Below are 20,757 nucleotides of genomic sequence, written 5' to 3' on the forward strand. Positions count from 1 at the left end.
TATATTATATATAACATGCCTAAAGTATATGAGACAGAGTTTCACTATCCTTGCCTCTAAGGAGCACTTTGGTTGCATGTTCTCCAAGGGTTTGTTTTCCCTTACAAACCTCTGTGTGTAACCTTCAGACCACTTTCACAGCCTGGGAAGACACCCACATCCTTCATCAGCTGGAGTTCTGGTGAATTTACTCAGGCTGAAGTTCTTTGTGAGGCAATTTAAACTGCAAAAGAGCCTTGAAATTGTGGGGAAAGTTTTCTATCTAGAAATGTGGGGTTTTCCACAAGTGCTTTTGCATTGTCCAGAATATGAGATCTATGCTGTGCATTCAACTGTTGCTAGGTCAACAGAGGGTCCTGACCCTGAATGGGGACCCACAAAGCAGCCAGGCAACTTAAGGTCATGATCTGTGGGGTTGTTTTATAGTCTTGTTCTCATGAAACATGGACTCCAGACAAGGAACCCTTCCCCAGGCAGTGTGGGCTGCAGGACAGTGTACATTGTTTTTGCTTCCTGGTTTTGCTGGGGCCTCCTTCCTGGGTGTGGTCAATGGTTCTTTGTGTCCAGATCACTCCAAAATGGGCTTTGCTGATCTTCTTCCCAGACTCCAGCTAGGGTGTAGGAAGATGCCTGAACAGCCAGAGCTTTGTAAGGATAATGCTTTTCATTATTTCTTTCTGAACCCTTTATAACTTTATGCTTGTGTACTTAGTATTGCATTAGCTACAAGCAGCCTGGTTTTAAAATTCCAGCTGATGGAGGTTTCAAGTCAGAGTCCCTGAGTTCTGTTTTGCCTCTTCTGCCTGTCTTTATTTCCTAGCAATAACTCTGCTGTGTTTGTAACTCAACTGCCTGCCTGTCTTTTCTCCTTCACAGCCTTGGACTGGAAGCAGGGTCACGGGCTGGAAATGGGGGACACTAAATTCAGGCATAAAGTACTTCTCCACTTTACCACCTAGACCGGCCCTTAGGAATCTGTGTCTGCTATTTCAGAAGTGGTTTTCACTCCTTTAGCTGATTTCTGTCAGGTTGTAGGTGAAAGTCCCATGGCAGCGGCACCTGGGGGAACCTTCAGCAAAGGGGGAGCAGGAAGCCAGTGAGCACACTGTAGTCTTTTCACTCAGCCCTCACTGTAGGTGGACAGTCCTGCACTGGACATCTCACTTTGATGGGTGGACTTGTCAGAAAAGGAAATTGTGCTTCTCTATGTGAAAATAGTGCTTCAAGTGTAAAATCAACTTTTAAGACATCTAAAGTATTTGCAGTGTTTAGTTTGGGGTTTTATTGTGGTAAACCCACAGCATGAGAAAATCTTTGGAGTGAAAAGTGGTAGGTTTTAGCATTTATAGGAAGCAGAAAAATTTTAAGGCTAAGGCTCCCTTTTCACTAGCATTTTGGAACCTTTTGCTTGATCTCCTGGATAGCCTAGCCCTTCAAGCATCAGTTATGTGGTTCCAGTTCTTTAACTCTTCTCCTCCTCTTGTTTTGCATTGGCTTTCAGTTGATCGTGAACCCCATGCACGGTGGGAGGAAACCTTCCTAGTCCTGCTCCTGCCCTGTGATTGGTTATAGATCAGACCATTGCGAGTGATTAGATTTTCAGTGGCTGATTTAAAAAAAAAAAGATTACCAGACCTTTCTTCCTGGTTTGTCTTATTCTGAATGCTTCTCTGAAAACTGCTCAGCATCATAGCGACTTGCAGTCTCTCCTGACAGATGGGTGGTGACTGTGTTTGAAATACATTCACTAGAATCCAGCCCAGATCTGCATGGAAAGCAAGGATTCTACCACTAAACCACCAATTCCTCATCTCCTTCCTGCCACTGAAGAATCAGAAGGAGGAGAATCAGTACTAGGAATGGACCCATTAGAGGCCAGCTCCGAGCAAATGAGGGTGGGCTTGCTGGTGTATGTGCTCAGCTGTTAGCAATGTCCTGGAGGCTGGTGAAGCCCTGTTGTCCTGTCATCATTCAGACTTGGACAGAGGCTCCTGGTGTGAGGCTTTCTGGTCCGCCTGAACCATGAGTTGAGCCCAGCAGACGCCCAACCAACTTCAGGTACTGTTTCCATGTCAGTGTTTGGTGTAAGTCAGCCCAAACTTAAATGATCAGAGATGATTCACTGGTCACTTCATGTGGTTGCGAATTATCAGAGGAACTGTGTTTCTAAACTCCAGGCAACTCTCGAGGCTACGATGAGCCTGCACTGTGTGCGTCTACTCAGAATTTCTCACTATTCACAGGGTGCTGAGGTCGTCTATTTATTACTTCACATTTTATAGGCAAATAATGCCTGGCTTGTCATGAGACTTTTTCTCCCCTGGACTCCTTTGGGTGACTTTGCAGTTCCCCTCAGTGATCCCCTCTTGGATCCTGGTACATGCTCTACAATAATTGTCCTATACAGTATTTGTCTTTATGAAATTGAATTAGTTTACTTAGCAGACTGCTCTCCAGTCCCTCCCATGTTAGGTAGTAATTTACAAGATCATTGCTTCTGCATGTTGCATAGTATTCCATTATGGGAATGCACCATAATTTCTCAATCATAGCACTTGTTGAAGGCCATCAAGCCGGTTCTGTAATTCTGCTCCCAGAGAGTTTGTTGTTTTTTTGTTTTTTAATGAAAGCAGATTGCCTTTCTCCTGCAGTCACAGCTAGGTGGGTTCAAACTGTCAGCCTTTTGTTTAGCTGCCAAACACCTAACCATTGTACCACTAGTTGCATTGTTTTGCCTGTATAATAAGGGAACACTGGTCACATCATCTGTAGGGAGTGGCACTGTTAACCTGAATGTAGCTACCATCTGGTGCTGGAGTCCACCAGGGTTTGTGAAGGAGAGAAATGGGCAGTGTTTCCCCAAGCAACTGATAACCTTTGAAAAACCACTGGAGGTTCAGCTATGAGTTAATTCCTACTCAACCACAATGTGTTTGAGTTTTGTAATAAGGATCTGTCTTGGTTTTTTTTTTTCTATTGTGTTGAAACTGACTCGACTTGCCCTCCAGTGGGTTTTCAGAGGTTGTAAATCCCATGAGGGGAGATTGCCCCTGTATCTCCTGCAGAGGGGCTGGTGGTTTCTGCCTGCCTTCAAGTTGACAGCAGAACTCTTTACCAGTCTGCCTTTATTTCACCTAAATCCATGGAGGTCAGTCTCCATCCTGTGCTCACCTGTAAGCATGGCTGTATGTGTGACTAGCATCTTCCACTGGACTTTTCTGCAATAAAGGAAATGTTCTCACTCTGTGACATCCAGTCAGGTGGCAGTTAAGCTTCCTGGGCTCCTGAGCTCACACTCCATCAGTGAAGATCTGGATTTCTAATCTTGCTTTTCTTTTCATTTAAACTTAAATATCTACTTGTGGCTAGTGACCACTAGATTGGACAGCACATTCCTAGTCCAGTGCTTGTCACATTTGTGTTAACCATGTGGAAAGTGACTTTAAGGAAAACAGGCATATAATTTAAGAACAGATACTTCTTGTTGTTATTATGTGTCGTCGAGTCGCTTGCGACTCATAGCGACCCTATGTACAACAGCCCTAAACCCTGCCCTATCCTGTGCCAATCTCATTGCCTCTGACACACCCATCCCGATTACCCCAGTCACTGAATCAATCCACCTCATAGAGGGTCTTCCCCTCCTGTGCTGTCCCTCCACTCTACCCAGCATGATGTCCCTCTCCAAAGACCTGTCTCTCCTGGCAACATGTCCAAAGTATGTCAGGTGAAGCCCCAGAATCCTTGCCTCCAAGGAGCAGCCTGGTTTAACCCTCTCTAGGATGAATCTATTTGTTTTCTTGGCAGCCATTATTATTCAATGATCCTCTCCAGCACCACAGCTCAAAGGCGTCAATTCTCCTTCTGTCCTCCCTAGTCATTGCCCAACTCTCTGATGCATAACAAGTGATTGCAAAAACCATGGCCTGTATCAGGCACACCTTAGTCTCCAGAGAGACAGCGTTGCTCTTGAGTACTTTAGAAAGGTCCCTAACCGCAGACTTTCCCATCGCAATACGTTTTTTGATTTCCTGGCTACTGGTGCCAAGAGTGTTAACCGTGGAGCCGAGCAAACTGAAGCTGTGAACAATCTCAGTCTCTTCGCCATCCATCCTGATGCTACCGATAGGTCCAGTGGTGAGAATTTTTGTCTTCTTCACATTGAGCCTCAGTCCATATTGAAGGCTGCAGTCCTTGACCCTCTGCAGTAAGTGCATGAGGTCCTCCTCAGTTTCATCGAGCAGGGTTGTGTCATTTGCATAACGCAGATTGTTGATAGATCATCCACCAATTCTAACGCCACGCTTCTCCTCATAGAGCCTAGCCTCTCGGATAATCTGCTCTGCATACAGGTTGAAAAGGTATGGAGACTACTTTGCATAATAATTTGAGACTATTTCTTGTGGGAAGAAGTGGCACAAATGTTTATGTAAATACCCAGCTGCTAACCAAACCATTCACAGTTTAGATCTACTTAGAGGTACCACAGAGAAAAGGCTTAGTGATCTACTTCCAGAAGATGGCTCAAAAACTCACTTCTGTTGAGTCTAACTCCTAACACCCTCCCACATTGTGAGGCTTGAATCTTGAGAGATGATCCTTCTCCCGAGGGGTACACTTGAACTGCTGACTTTTCGGTTAAGAGTACCATATACATTGCACCATCAGATCTCTTTCCCAGCAATCACAGCCCCTGAAAAGCAGCCCTGTGGAGCAGTTCTCTGCATACAGACTCCCAGGAGATGGAATCAATTCACAGTAGTGGATTTTTATTAATATTTTTGTTCCTGGAAAAGGATATCATGCTTGGAAAAACAGAGCCCAATAAAAGAAAGAAATACATCCAGTAGAAGGGATTAAGGGGCTGCAGTACTAGGCTTAAGCATCACAGAGATTGTGGGGATGGCACAGGATCCAGCAGAGTTTTGATCTGTTGTAAATAAGATCACCTTATGTCAAGGTTGACTCGAAAGCACCTAATGACAGCACTGGAGGTATTTACTGGTGGTGGAGAGGGCCAGGAGTCCAGTCATGCTTGAGGATGCAGGCTCCTGACTTGTGTTGTAGCACAGATCATGTCCTTCTGTGGTCCAGGGTGACTTGGAGCCGTTGGAGTGGCAGGTGGGTTGAGGGCTAGATTGTATCACTGGAAATAGTTCACAGTCACCAGATGGGGTGTGGGCATGACTGAAGAACAGAATGGCCCCTGCAACCCCATCACGGTCTTTGTAACCCTTCTGTCCTCCACCATTCCTCACTGCCTGTCCCTGGACATGCTGTGTCTCAAGCAGCAGCAGCACCAGGCTCTCTTCCTGCTAGTGTTCCTGAGTGTACTGGAGCCTGGCTGCCTGCAGGCCTTCACAGGCACAAGGCGATGTCCTGCCCGCTGGCAGCCTGCTCCCACCAGCTGCCCCTCTGGTTTCTGAAAGGTGATGCCCCAGCAGAGTCAGTTAGAAGTCTTGCTGAAAAGAGACAGTGCTGGAAAAAAAAAAAAAAAAAAGAAGTCTTGCTGAAATATTTAGTGTGTTCTTTTATATCAAGTCAGTGCGCCTTTAACTGATAAATATTTTCCAAAAGCGCTTCATCATTACACATAGCATGCAGTCTATTGCCAGAGTGTTAAAAACACTTGAATTTCCTCTGTTTCCAAGGACTGGATTGTCTCTAAAATGAGTTTATTTGGTTGTATCATACAACACTTCCCTTTTTACACTGTATAGGTTTAGCTTTGTGTATAGATAAGTATCCTCTCCTCTACTTCTGGAAAGAATTCTGGGTAGAGGCTGTGTCACTTGGGGTGGTGTGAGCCCTGTCTTCACCCTGAGCTGTGAAGCTCGGTGACGAGCTATGTTCTTTATGTTTTAACCTTGCTCTGAATTCCACTTTTTACCTTGGCATTGGTTTATTTCTCTACTTCATGGCCCTTCCAGTCCTTCTAGGGAAGAAGTGCTCAGCCTTGCCTTTGCAGGTTCGCTCAGAGGGTGGAGTGCTGGGCTTGTTAAACACGAGGCCATCCCAGTGCATGCACCTCGGAGAGTAGAAAGATGTGCGATTTTTGCTTTTAAAATGACCCTTTATTCATTAGGACTTTTGGAGGGAGATAATACTTTTATTTGCTAAGAAATATGCATGCGTACCTAAGAACAGGCATTTAGGTGAGAAAGCGGAAGGAGGGAGCTCTTATCATTGATAGTTTGGACACAAAAGAGTGGGTTAAGTTGGCTTTTCTAAATGTATGCTAGAGAAGAGCTATGTGATTTTCAGTTGCATTTTTGTAGACTGTGAGTATCTCACCAGCATTGGTGTTTGGAAATTCTTGCCAAAGCATTCTTGCCCTTGCAGTGTGTGTTTTAGGAAGGTACGGTAAGATGTAGGCACAGAAATCCAAGGTTCTGCCATTCTGAACAAGGAGAGTAAAACTATGTAACTCAACACCGTAGAGGATGTGGGGGAGGGGTGACCCAGAGAAGTAGAAGGGAAAGTGGAAAAGGGTGATCTAGAATACTGAGAAGGGAGTAACCCAGGATTCTGGGAAGAGGGAGGTGTGGTTGGAGGCAGATGAGGGGTAAGAACTGAGATGTGCTGGATTTCCCCTACCCTGCTCTCTCCTGCTCTGGCTGACCCCTGGAGTTTGCCCCTGTGCATTCTAGAGCCTAACGGGCAGCAGAAGTTAATAGACCCATGTGTCTCTGCCCTACAGGACAGGGCTGAGGAGATTTAGGCCAGGAGCTTGTTGGAAACCTGTAACAATGAGTTGGTAGATTGACCACTTTCTAGAAGCCTGTCTATCCATAGGGAACTCTGGTGGCCTATTGGCTAAGGAGTTTCACTGCCAATCCATAGGTACACAGTTCAAATCCACCAGCTGCTCTGTGAGAGAAACATGGGCATTCTCCTCCCATGTGATTTACAGCCCCTGAAAATCCACTGGATGTTCAGTTGTAAGTTGGTTCCAACTCCATGGCTGTGAGTTGAGTTGATTCACTGTCAAGTTGTTCTTGCAGTACTGGAATCCATCTTTCTCCTGAGTAGTACCTCCTAGTCATTAGCAAAAACTTCAGCAGAGTAATGTTATTTATCTTGTCTACATTTTGGTATCTTAAAGCACTTTTACTTACAAACCTGTTTTCTGGTATTTCAGTCCTACAAGGATTATAGCATGCTTATGCATAACCTCACAGAAAAATTGTGATTATTTCTTTCCAGTTCTTATTGTAGCATATGCATATGTGGTGTCCTGAACATAGCCAGGCCCTCCCTGCCTTTAGGCCACTGAAGAGCAGAACACAGCACATGTTTGAAATTATTGTGGTGTGTGGGAGAATCCATCAGAAATGTGAACATTGTAACAGTTTAGATGTGACAGCTGTTTAAAGCTGTGGCTTGTGTAAAATAAGATTTATAGTATCCATATTTAAGGAAATGGTTTCTAAATTGAATTTTTGTTATTTATCATATTCATTATTCCTCAAAGGACTTGAGGAGGCTTATTTGAATTAGTATATGTTAAGACTAGGACATCAATTAAGACAGAAACAGGGTGCAAGAAGCAGCACAGATATTCCTGCTGTAGTGTCCTAAGTACTCACCAAGTTTAGCTACTGTTTGGGCTTTCATCTCTGTTACCAGAAATAGAAGAGATAGCATTTCAGTGATTATATAGTCTTCTTGTCTTTGGGAGAAAGTATTTCCTCATAGAAAGAAGCCTTTTCTGAGCCTATGGTTTTAAAGAAATAAATCCAACCAAACCAAGTTGTCTAGAGAGCAGAAAACAGGACATGAAGGAACCAGGGCCCTGAACATCTTTCTGAAAGGACAAAAAGGAGTAAAAATAGCACATCCCCTCACTGCCCCAGAGCAAAAGGCAGATAAAGAGCCCAGTCCCATGGTGCCTCTAGAGCCACACCTACAGCAAGAGGTTTGTTTATTCACTGTTGACTCACAGACTCCAGTCTGGTACTGAGAATGGGGTTTATTAGGGAAGTCAGTTGGAGAGTATGGGAGGCAAAGATTATCATCCAAAACAGGTCCAGGTTTTAGCCCAAGTTCCAAGGCACAATTCCTCAATTTGTCCAGTCTCTGATTTCAGTTCAGCTGTCATTTCCACATTGTAAAGCAAGGTTTGCCTCAGGACAGTTATAAGTCAGCTTCTCCTTCAAGCATCCAGCAACAAGGAAAGAAACAACAACAACAAAAAAAACAAAACACAAAACCCACAACCAACCCCCAAACACCCTTTAACTGTGGCCAGCACAAATGCAAGAAGCTTCAGGTCACACCTTGCCACAGTCTCCTGACCACCATCACCAGGGTCTTGTGCTCTGCAGGATCTTGCTCCAGTCTCCCTCAAGTCTTGCCGTCACAGGACTTGCTTGCCTCAAGTCTTGTTGCCCAGTGTGGAAAGCACTTTTTGTCTTATTGTAATCCCACAGCTGTTGGGGATTTGCAAAACCATGTGCCTGCCATTAAGATAGCTTGAGACCAGCTAGCCAACTGTGATGGTTTAAAAAAAAAATAAAGCCAGCTTTTAGGATAACGCCTCACATGTTCAGTGGCATTGAGTCAGTTCCAGCTCACAGTTACCAGGTTTCTAAGGCTCTTCAGTCTTCACAAGAAGAAATTTTCTCTCTTTTTCACTGAGCAGCTGGTAGATTTGAACTGTCAACCTTTCTGTTCCAAAGCTGTAAGTCTTAACAGGAAGAAACAGCTTCATCTTTATCCCACAGAACAACTGAAGTTTATAAGTTGCCAACTTTTCAGTTAAATGACCAACTCTTAGCCTACTGCACCACCAGACACATATATTAAAAACTTCCTAGAAGAAGTGTACCAGTTAGGAACTCAGTTACAATCCAGACATGGGATCTCAAGTCCCAGTTCTGACTTTACTCTCTGTGACCTCAGCAACGTTGTTTAATTTTTCTGGACCTTATTCTCTTCATCAAAATGGGTATAGTAATGACACTGACTTACCAATGTTAGCTGTGTTTAAGTGAGATGTGGAGAGTTCAGAGCAGTACCTGGGACTGGCTGAACACAAGGATGCACTTTATAAGTCCCATTATATGCTCTTCAAATATGTTAGGGTTGTCTTGTTTCGTTGAGAATGTGGCTCCATATTCCGTGGGCTGTTTGAGATCAGTTCCTGGCTCTGGACAAATGTTTTGTGATTTCAGGCAAATACTTTAACCCTCTGTGTCTCCATGTCTCCTCTTTATTACAATGGATATAATAAATCATCCTTCAATCAAAGAATTCTTGCAGAGATTAAATGAGACTTTGCCCAGAACATTTTTCACAGTGCTTAGTAGGCAAGTTCTCAGTAGATGTTATTTACTGCAGTGTTGGTTGCAGTCTTCATTATTATTATAGTAAGAGTTTGTTAAACATTTGATCTTGACAGAATACTTCAATGAATAGTTAAATGACAGAGTCTGACAGCTGTTTTGTGAAGGTAGGTGAAGAGTTTTGGTGATATGGTGTAGGTTAGAGGTCCTGTTAGTCTTTTAAAGACTGCCTTGACCGTTTGAGATTCATGTTCAGTCATTACCCAGGCATGGAGACTGATGGTGTGTTTTCACAACTAGATTGTGCACGTTCCTATTGCCAGGTTTGGTGTCTTCCTGGTTTCAGCCTCTCACAGTGACTGGCATGAAAGTGGGTAATACTGAATAGGAGGCAATGATGCCTGTTTGTCCGCTGTTGCCATTATCATTGGTTTCCTCTTTCACCCCAGCCCTGTTGGCCCCATCTGAGAGCCCGAGGGGCTCCAGGCCTTCCTGGGGGCACTTTGCCAAGTGGAGAACAATAAGGAAAGGTCACTGGGGTGTCTGAACAAAAGACTTCTTGAATTCAGAACTTCTCTGGGAAGCCTTGCCTGCCATTCACAGTCACTGAGCAAGTTGGAGAGAGGCCGGGCATGCTGGAAGCTGCCTCAGACCTCAGGGCTGGCAGGGGTGCATCTCCTCATCAGTTACATTTATAGCATAGGCAAGCTTTATTTATGGTTCATTTTCTCTGTTTAAAATTTGTGGAAACAAATTTACAGCTGTTTGTATGTTTTCCTATCTAAGGAAATCCTCCCCTTCCTTAGTGATGAAAGGAAATGCCAAACAAAGCAAAAGTATTAGGTTTGGTTTTTAGACTTCTTAGCCCTGATTCTTGAAGGTTGGGGGTTACGACTGTTGCCTGGTCTTTTTTTGTGGGTGGGGTCAGGGCCAAGGAGGCGCTACTTTGAGTAAGTTGAAGGACTTTGGGGCCAGCCTCTGCGGCCCTCCATCTGATAAGCCAGCTCAAATGACCGTCTGCCACACATGGTGCTCAATTTCTCTACATCACAGCTCTTCAGAGGTGAATTGATAAAAACAGAAGAGTTGCAGAGTGGATGTTGGTGGTTGGTCAAGAGTTTAAAAATCAAATTATAAAATTACTTACTACATTTTTAATTTTTAGGTAAAATCTTGGCAAAATTCTAGCATGTCATGTGCTTTACTCATGTTTCTTCCTTTTCCACTGAGTGGCTGAGGCCAGCGGGTCTCCTGCCCTTCAGACTGCACGGCCTTGGTCACATCTCATGGTGTCCATCTTTGTCCTGATTAGTTTACATTCTTGAGAGCTGTGCTGCTTACTAGGGAGTCCTGGTGGTGTAGTACATTAGGTGTTGGCCTGCAAAATTCAACGTCAGCAGTTCAAATCTGTGGGAGAAAAATGGGCCAGTCTCTTCCCATAAAAATTTACAGTGTCAGAACCTAAAAGGGGCACCAGGAGTCAGAATCAGCTTGAATCCAGTGATTCGGTACTGCTTACTACTAATATTCACACTTGTCCATTTTTCTATTTCCACTCACTTCTTAAAAAGATGCATCTGCAGGATAAGATGGAAAAATAAGTTGCCTTACTATCCTCTACATGCAAAGTCAAGCCACTTTGTCCACATCCAACTGTGAACCAGAACGTGGTGCCATTCTACACAAACACACTCTCTCTCTGTGTCTCTCTCTTTGTCTCTCTCTTGTATCAAAGTGCTTGTGCATGAATGAATTCCTGCCTGGTACTGTGCCTTCTCTACGATCACGGGTGTGTTTGAGCCGACTGTTGTAATTCTCACATCAGTCCATCTCATTGATGGTTTCCCTCGCTTATGAAACAGAATGTCCTTTTCTAACAATTGGTTTTTCCTCATGACATATAGAGAACCTGCTATTATAGTCCCTTCTTGCACATCTACCTGAACCTGAGTTGCACATCCCAGTGTCACTGAGTGATAGATATGCTATTAAATTTTATAAAATGTCCTATTTATGGAATGACAGTGCTCTCAAGCAGTTGGCACTTGAATATGTGTAAGGCAGATGCTTCACCCAGGCAACTTCAATTTGCCCAAGATCCCATAAGGGCCTGTATTATGACACTAATTATCTCTTTGATATGTTTTCAGTAATCAGGTTTCCCCTAAACTTCTACCATTACAAATGTATTCATGACCTTAAGACAGAAGTCAGTATTGCTGAGGTAAAATGATTCATATTTGGTGAATTGCATCTGTGCTTTCATGGACGTTGACTAACAATAATACCATCTTGTTTAGAGTTTTACAAATAAAACAAGTGGTGCGCAGCTTGAACCATGAACAGGCTAGGTGTTCTTATTGGTTTTACAGCTTCATTTCACCCCAGGTCTTCATTTCTTCATCTTTCTCTTGCATTGGCCAGAAAGCTAGATGGTGCTCAGCTCCCAGGAGAGATTCTGCCCCCCTCCCCTTTTTTCCTCTTTTTTTTCTCGTCAGGAAGAAGGAGTTGACCCTGATTAAAAGCTGTCCATCAGCTCAGAGGTCGGCCTTTTTGACGGAATAGGGCCTTTTTGGCGGAATAGTTGAAATTCCTGAGTCGCACTGCCATGATTCTGTTTGTTTAAGCTTGTTCATTGTTCTTGGTCCCACTTGTTTCCGAATATGGTATCCTGCAGTCCTTGCAGTGGCTCAAACTGGCAATGCATCCTCGCCTCCAGAATGTGGAGTGAGGGGCCTGAAAATGTCAGTCTGAGTAAGAATGGGAAGACACAGTCCTCCTCAGTTGTTCTGCCCTGTTTCCAAATGAGAACCTCATCACAGTTTGTGTGCAGAATGTGATTATTTTTAAGCTCAAGCAAAGTCTGAGCGAGACTCTTACAGACTTAGTGCTTATAGGTGCTTAATCACCTCAAAGGGAAGTTAATCCTAAATATACCAAAAGCTCAGCTGTGAAGGAAAGGGAGGAAGATGGAATCCCCCTCTGTCGCCAAACCAGGGGTGATGCTCTTGTCCCTGTGTCAGCTGCTCCAACTTCTGGCTTCCGTCAGTCACCACCACCATAAAGTGTGGTCATGTGATCTCTAGTTTTAGTGCTGGGCTGTCATTTTCTGATGTGCTTTTATGTGTGTATGTCAGGAGGGGGTTGGGGGGATCTGGAGCAGCGGCAGCAGAAACCTTGCATTTAAGGCCTAGTTTGCCCAGATTGTGTGTGTGTGTGTGTGTGTATGCATGCATGGATTTGTGTACACACGTGTGCTTTTGTCCACTCCTTGGTATCCATACAACTAGAGAGAAAGATGAGGAGGTCCCTATCTGCAGTAAAATGGCAGAGAATAAATGGAAAGAATGGTAGCGGACCTGTGTTCGGAGCTTTAATTTCATACACCACGTGAGGAGTCATATTCAGAACATTCCAGATTGTGCATGTAAAGCTGTTGGGCGTCATGGATAAGTAACTGTGATGGGGCCAGGACTCACGTGTTTAGACTCTCACAGTGGCTGGGGCCACCTTGGCTATTGGTTTCTAAACATTTCAGGATGAGTTCCTGACGTCCCAGTGCATCACTATAGAAAAACTGATATAAATATATTTCTGTTCATAGAAATGCATGTTAAATAATAGATTAACATGATTGTGTATGACTCCTTCAATCTAGACCAACCATAGCATCGGCTTCCGTGTTGTGATATGGTTTCATTGGGCTGGGAATATCCGTAGTTCCCTGGATCAGTAAAGCAGATGGTAACTGTAATGGAAAAATGACTCTTCTAGGGTTGTGGGACTTTTTAAAAAATTATTTTAATTTTATATATTTTTTTTACAAATTCTGTATATATGTGTTTTATTTATATGCATTGTGTCTCACACATTCCTCTAATCATATTGTATTTCATACGATCATTCCCATAGATCGTGTTTTATAAAATTAATCACCATTGATTCATACCATTACCCTGCCTTTTCAGGTCACTCTTGGATCTTCCCTAATTCCTTTATCCCCTCCCCCAGACTACCAAACTCTATGACTTCATGATTTTCTCCCCTCCCGATTTTCAGTCTCTCTCCTCCCTCCCTTTCCCCCATTGGATTTTGGTACTAGTAATCTTACTAGTAATCCTTCTATTTTACAATAATGGTCTGCATAAATATTTGTCCTTATGAGACTGAGTGAGTTTACTTAACTTAATGCTCTCCACACTCCACCATGTTATATATTACTTTCCTGACTCATTGCTCCTGACTGCTGCATAAATATTCCATCGTTTGAATGTACTATAATTTCTCAGTTGATTCATTTGTTGATGGCTGTTTCCATTTTCTCTATATTGTGAATATCACTGCTATGAACATCAGTGTACACTTCTCCATTTGTGTCTCAGTTCTATTTCCCTTGAGGTATATTCCTAGCAGTGGAATAATTGGATCAAATGGAATTTCTGTGTTCAACTTTTTGAGGAAACGCCAAATTGCCTTCCAGAGTGGTTGTACCATTTTACAGTCTGGGGAAAATTCTTTGAATAAACAGATGACATGAGCATCCTTGTGTAGACTACCAACCATATAAAGGTTACCCAGGTCACTGATGATGTATTAGCAGGGCACAGAGTACTAAAATTGAGTAACAGTAAATGTGGGGTGGTATTGAATTGATTATGTATGCTTTTTTAAAAGTTAATTTACATTTAAAGGACAAAATTATAATTAAATACTTGTTAAATCTTTGGATTCTTCTTAAATCTGATGTTATCCATTAACTTTACAAAGGAGGATACTGTACCCCAGAGACTTTGTAGATTTGTTATGATCACACATGGTAACTGAGAATGTTCAAGAGACCATATTCTCAAGGCTCTTGTCCAGCAGTCAGTCTCTGACACCAGACTGTGTGTGGCCTTGGCTCTAAAACCCCGGAGTGCCCCTCATTTCTGAGAGCCCTGACCTGCAGGTTGTCTCTTCACCAACTCAAACTCATCTACTCTTACTGAGTTTACCAGCTACTTCCTCAGAAAGCTAGGAGAGACCACGTTGCAACTACAAGCAAAGTAATATCCTGAAGGGTTAAGAGAAATTGTGAATATTTTTTTTTTAAAACATGTGATCAGAATTTGCTGTGCCTTAGAAGGACATCCTGCTCGGAAGGGTGGCGGGACGTGCAGGAGAGGAAAACCCTGGGTGAGTTGTAACTGGGGCAGTGGGAGTTGGTGTGTCAGAATCAATGAGACTGGCTCAGGACAGGACAGGCTTCAGAGGGGCTATGGGTCGCAGGCAACTCAACTGCACATAACAACAACAACTTGGGGGAAATTACAGCTGCTTTGGATATTGGGACATCATGGGAACTAGAGGCCTGGGGAAGTTAGGGATCAGAACTTTTACTCTGTGGCCTCTGTTCTTTATCCTTGAACCCTTGAGGCTATTGGTTTTACAAATAAGTCAAGAGATCCCTTCAGAAATACTTTCCCCATGAAATGTGATGCTATTCTTCCAGGAAAGAGGCAGGTTGAAGTTGGAGGATGAGTGAATCGTCATCCACAGAATAGTCAGGCGTTGGCCAGGACGATACACCACTCCCTATTTCTCTGGGCTGTCATGCAAACCCTCACCAGGCACTGGTCTGTGATGAAGTCACCAAGAAGTCCTCTCTCACTGCTTTCAGAGACGCTGAGGACAGGCAGCCAAGTGGGAGTGTTTGTGTTTACTGTCATCTTCCTGGTCCAAGCTCTGCATCATTGGGCCTCCAGCAGACAGTGGACCTGTCTGGCCCACCACTTGTTCACTCCCATGAGTCCCACTTCTTCAGACTCCTGGCTGAGAAAACCAGTGAGCCATGGGTGAGAATCGGGGCTCAGGTGATCCATAGGGCAGACTGGATGTCTCTGAGTAATGTGTGTAGAAGTCAGGTCATCGGGTACACAACATTGTGTCCCTCAGGATGAGCCATGGAGACTTTGCTCCTTAGAGGAACCATTGTTTGTCAAAGGGAGATGAGACCCAGATGTCAAGTAGATGTGTGCCCGTGCATTGGGAACTTAGGAGAATGTTGGTTCCTGGAGATTAAAACCACAGCCAAGTTCATTGGAAGTGGGGGTAGTGGCAGCTGTCTGTCCTCCTAGGGCCTTGAGGAGGACAGACAAACCTAGACACGCGCACTCTAGTGCATTCTCCTCTCTTGATCTTGACAGCACTGTAGTCCCCAGGAGACAGAGCTGAAGGACAGGCCAGCACTGCCGACTTTCCCCAGTCCTCTAACAGAGGACCCTGGATGGCTCAGTGAAAGAGGTCACATTGAACTTGTTTTTTTATGCTCTGATAATTTAAATTGGTTTTAAGTTTGTGAGACTGGCACATTTTATTGCATTTTTAGCTGCTTAAGCATTTTTGTTCCATACTGTTTGGTATCGTTTCGTTTGACTATACCACAAATTTGGCTCAGTCTCCCAGGGGCCATTTGTTGGAGAGGAACATCATGCTTGGAAGGGTGGAGGGTCAGTGAAAGAGAGGAAGACCTTCAGTTAGATGGATTGACTGAGTGATGACAGCAATGGACTCAGGTATATCAGATGCTAAGGATGGCACAGGATAGGACAGGGTTTAGATCTATTGTTCGAAGGGTCACCATGAATTCTACTTGACTCAGCCACACAACAACATTATTGATAAGCATTTTCGTGGGTTCCAGTCTTAGACTGCAATGACTAGTACATGTTTCCTGGTACATTTGAGCAAAAGTTACTTGAGGGCACGTGCCTGTCAGTGGCATTCCTGGCTGTAGGACATTTGTCTGTGGCTTTGCAAAGCCATTTTGCAGAGTGAATCACCCACCACTATTGTACAAGATTCCCACCCCACCACAGTAATTTCTCAATTACTTGACTTACTAATGAAGTTCAACACGTTCTCTGTGTTCGTTGGCATTTGGATTCCATCTTCTGTGAAGCTTCTGTTCCTAGGCCCGTCTTTGATTCTGTGTTCTCTGTCTGCTCACCAGTTTGTGAGGACATTAGCTCTATCTTGGAAGCTATCAATTTATAGGGACTGTATTTCAAAGCCCTCATCCCAGGCAGGCATGAGGGATAGAATCAGAGCGTCTGACCTGAATCCTCACCTTTTTGTTCTGTCCTGGGGTGCACCTTGGCTGAGGAGTCCCCCAAACCTCCCAGCCCTTCCCTGTCTCCTTCTCCCCTGGAGAGCTTGCTGACCTTGCCTGGCCTTGTACCTGGAACCTGCTGCTTCCCTTCCCTCCAGTCAGTGGCTCACACAGTATGAGAGACCTTTTCTTTAACCAAGTCCCACTTTTCACCTGTCCGCTCTTCCCTCCCCAGATTGAGAACCACTAACTCGGAAGGGGAGGTGTAGTTACTGAAGTGAAGGATCGTGAGAACCTTGGCTTGGTGTTTTTTCCCTTTCTGTTGTTTCTGTTTTATCTTTAGCTAACTTCACTGTATCACTCCCATCTCACCCTGTGCCCCAGCCCCTAGGACGCTCTCTGCCTGTGGAGTCACATCCAAGCTCTTCATTTGAACATTCAAGGCCTTCTACAGTCCCGTCCTCTCTTGCTTGTTTGATGTTATTAATCCTGAACCTGAATTCCATTAAAAGAGATTCTAAGAGTCTTAAGGGAATGATATGACAGCCTCTTATCTATCTGATTAAGGAAGTTATTTGTTAAATAAAATTAATGACTTCAAGGATAAGAGATAAAATGGCCAATAATACTAATCTCCACATTCTGTTCTTGTCATATACTGACTGACTGTTGCTGTGGAGAGCGGACAGAATAAAACATCGTGGCTTATGGAATTCTAATGGCATAGTAGGTTAAGTATTGGGCTGCGACCTGAAAGGTTGGCAGTTTGACTTCCCTAACCAGTCTGTAGGGAGTTCTTGTGACCTAGTGGTAAGGAGCTGTGCTGCCAGGCCCAAAGGCACATGGTTTGAATCTGCCAGCTGCTCTGTGGGAGAAAGATGGGCAGTCTCCTCCCACGCTTCTTACAGACAACGCACTGGAAGGTCAGCTGTGGCTCATTCACAGATCAGTGGTATAGAACAACCACCACCTCTCTGTAAGGAACTCTGGTGGCCTATGGTGGCCTAGTGTAAGGAGATAAACTGCCAAGCTGAAGGGATGCAATATGAATCTGTCAGCTGCTCTGCAGGAGGAAGCTAGGCAGTCTCCTCCTGTGTGATTTACTGCCTCTGAAAACCTGCTGGAGAGCTAGCTGTGAGTCGGTTCTGACTTGACAGTACATAACGGCAATATGAATCTGTGGTTTGGATGAGGCTTGGTGGGGATGGCTCACCCTTGTTCACCCAGCTTGAGCTGGTACAGCTTGATTGAAGTGGGAGACTCACTTCCAGAACCAGCCCCCCCCACCCGCCCCCCCCCCCCCCCCACACACGACTGGATAGTTGGTGCTGATTGTCAGCTGAGAGCTCAGCTGGGCTGTCCACCATCCACAGCCAGGGCCTGGTTCTTTATCCCATGCGCTATCCTCAGGACAGCTTGAGCTTCCTCACAACACCGTGTCAGAGTCCTAGCACAGAGTGATCCAAGGAAGCAGAAGGTCCCTCTCTTTTAAGCATCTGGTCTGCTGTGTCCTGTTGGCCGAAGCCGTCACCGAATGCACCCCCCCCCCCCCGCCACGTCCAGGCTTAAGAAGGGAGGGTGCATAGACCTCTACTACTCAATAGGAGAGCATCAGAGAATCTGACCATCTTTAATCCAGCACGTACTGACACTCCTGCCCCTTCCTTTAGCTCTCACTGCTGCTGCAGGAAGAGGGAAGCTGGAGGTCTGCGAGCTGCTGCTGGACCATGGAGCCATCGTGTCTCGGACTAACAGGCGAGGGGTCCCACCTTTGTTTTGTGCAGCACGACAGGGACATTGGCAGGTACCGTGTGGGTCCTTCTATGCTTCAGAAGCAGTGAGTGGAGACAAACTTCACTACTGCCTGTCTCCCCACCTATCACGCTTAGCCAAGTGCCCTTAACACTGCTGGTCATCTTTCACTACTTGGCTTCTGCTTTTGCCCTCAGTTCTCCCACATAAAGGCACACATTTGGTAAAGCACATGTTCCTCATTGAGACCAAGGAACAAGACTGGTTGGTCCTAAAATAAGACCAATCAGGCCATAAAATATGGGAGGATCCTGAGATGCTGGGCTGAGCAAGTGAGTGAGGCCCATCAAGAGAAATTTGCTCTAACATCCTTGTTATTCTGTAATCTTCATTCCACATATTTGGAAGAAGAGCAGTTCTGTTGTGCTCTTTGGAAATAGAAACATTTCCCCCCCTGATCCATTGCTGTCATTCAGGCTGGTCACCTTTTACTATGCATGATGTATTGCCTTTCTTTAATCCAAGGGAGCAGTCATTTGAAAGCACGGGTTTGCTCATACACTTTGCGAACAATGACTGTGCACCAAGCACACACCTTATGCAGGGTTACACACAGGACATAAACACAGGATAACAGGTGGTCTGCTATAGGAAGACTAAGATTCACATAATGAAACTGCTATTGTCCCTTTCCTATTGTGCCCATTAATGGGAGATACCATGAGGGGGTCCCCACTCAGATTTAGACTATTTGCTTTAACTTTCCTTCCTGTTAGGAACTTGGTTGCAAAGAGGGATTTGCACCATGTTTCCTGCCACCCTCACAACTTCTGTATCGGTACTGTGGCTCATTTCTCACCAAGACATTGAAAAAAACTTGTTCGTGTGTGAAGAAAAAAAACAGCAGTGGGAATATGCCCCTTCTGTTCTTACATAGAAAAGACTGTGGTGTTGGTTTTTCTCTTGAGTCAGAACCAACTCAAAGCTGACCCTCCAGCAAGTTTTCCGAGACTGTAAACCCCTCGGGAGGAGAGTGTTTTTCCTTCAGTGCAGGCGCGTGCCTTTGGGTTGGCAGTGTAGCTCCTTATCCCTAAGCCACCAGAATTCCCTAGTGCGGATGAGAACAGGGCAAACTTTGGACTATGTGCTTGAAGGGGGCAGTTCTCACTACTGTTAATGTGTACTGTTGAGATGGAACCAGTCCATAGTTGACCCTCCGGCAGAATTTCAGAGGCAGTAAGTCAAATAGGAGGAGATTGCCCATCTTTCTCCTGTAGTGCAGCAGAGTTGAGCTGAATACCTTTGTTCTGGCAGTGCAGTTCCTTACCACTAAGATACCAGAGTTCCCTCAGCGGGTCTGGGCCTTATAACTCTGGTGACCTCGTGGCAAGAAGCTCCACTGCCAACCTGAAGGCACGTGGTTGGAGGTCACCAGCTGCTCTGCAGGAGAAGGTGGGCAGTCTCCTCCCTTGTGATTAACTGCCTCTGAAAACCTGCCGAAGGGTCAGCTATGGTTTGGTTCCAACTCATCGATAGACAGCAACAATCACCATCCCTCAACTTGAGCTCTGTGTTCTGTTTTTATTAAAGACTTGACCCAGAGGCAGAGAATCTTCTGTAGAGTGTAAAAATATTACACTCTTGGGGGGCGGGGGGGAATACTACACTCTATAGAGCTAGAGCCATTCTCTGAGACTCAAATCCTCTAAAAGCATGGGGTAGAGAGCCCCTCCTCAGTACATACCCCACGGTTATGCAGGTTCGGCTCCAGCCAAATGACCCCTGCACACACACACACACACACACACCCACACCCACACCGGTCTCCCATTGGGAATGTGTTATCTTTGAGCAGATTGTGGTTGTCATTTCCTCCTTCAGAATGACTCTTCCTGACTGGTCACAGCACACACACACATGGGTAAAGGTTCTGTTCAAAGGCATCGAGGAGAGCGCGTTTACAAGCTCTGGACCAGGAAACTGGCAGGGGTTTTAAACAGAGGGAGGTTTGACTGCTTCAAGAGGCAGGGAGGGAGGGAGGGAAGAGCCCACTGTGTGGCATGTGTTGGACGCTGTGACACTCTGTTTCTTTCAGATTGTGAGGTTGCTCCTGGAGTGCGGCTGTGACGTGAACCTGAGTGATAAGCAGGGGCGGACGCCTCTCATGGTGGCTGCATGTGAAGGGCACTTGAGCACTGTGGAATTTCTCCTTTCTAAAGGTAGCCGCACATTTACTCTGCCTGTGTTTCTTGTAGAGAAATGGAAGAGTTTAGGCAGATCCATTGAATACTTTCTGATTCACATTTTAAAATGGACATTCTTGAGCACACACAGAAATAGAGAAGCTGGGTAGTGAGCCCCCACATCTTTAATATGCAGCTTGAACAAGGTATTTTGTTGTTAGGTGCCAAGTCAGTTCTCATTCATGTTCCGCAGAGTCCACCACAGCTAGTCCTGCAGGCTCCCATTCATTTCTGTATCTGCGTCCATTGTTACGGCACTGTCAGTCCACCCCATTGAGGGTCTTCCTCTTTCTCACTGCCCCTCTGCTTTGCCCAGGGTGATGTCAGATTTCTCCTGATGTTTTTTTCTGGTGGTTGACTTCAAATTCCACATCTTTTGATTGAC

The 20,757-nt window shown here is 44.9% G+C and overlaps 1 protein-coding gene across 1 annotated transcript in view; it reads left to right on the forward strand.

Moving 5' to 3' along the window:
* TANC1 (tetratricopeptide repeat, ankyrin repeat and coiled-coil containing 1) overlaps positions 1 to 20,757 on the forward strand; it is a 223,375-nt gene that overhangs the window by 193,986 nt on the left and 8,632 nt on the right. The window contains exons 20-21 of the mRNA XM_006880820.1: positions 18,048 to 18,181; positions 20,225 to 20,348. Coding sequence (XP_006880882.1) covers positions 18,048 to 18,181; positions 20,225 to 20,348 — 258 coding nt within the window. The remainder of the gene's footprint in view (positions 1 to 18,047; positions 18,182 to 20,224; positions 20,349 to 20,757) is intronic.

This window comes from Elephantulus edwardii, unplaced genomic scaffold, assembly GCF_000299155.1.
Source record: "Elephantulus edwardii isolate Elephantulus edwardi_28Jun2011 unplaced genomic scaffold, EleEdw1.0 scaffold00010, whole genome shotgun sequence".
NCBI lineage: Eukaryota > Metazoa > Chordata > Mammalia > Macroscelidea > Macroscelididae > Elephantulus > Elephantulus edwardii.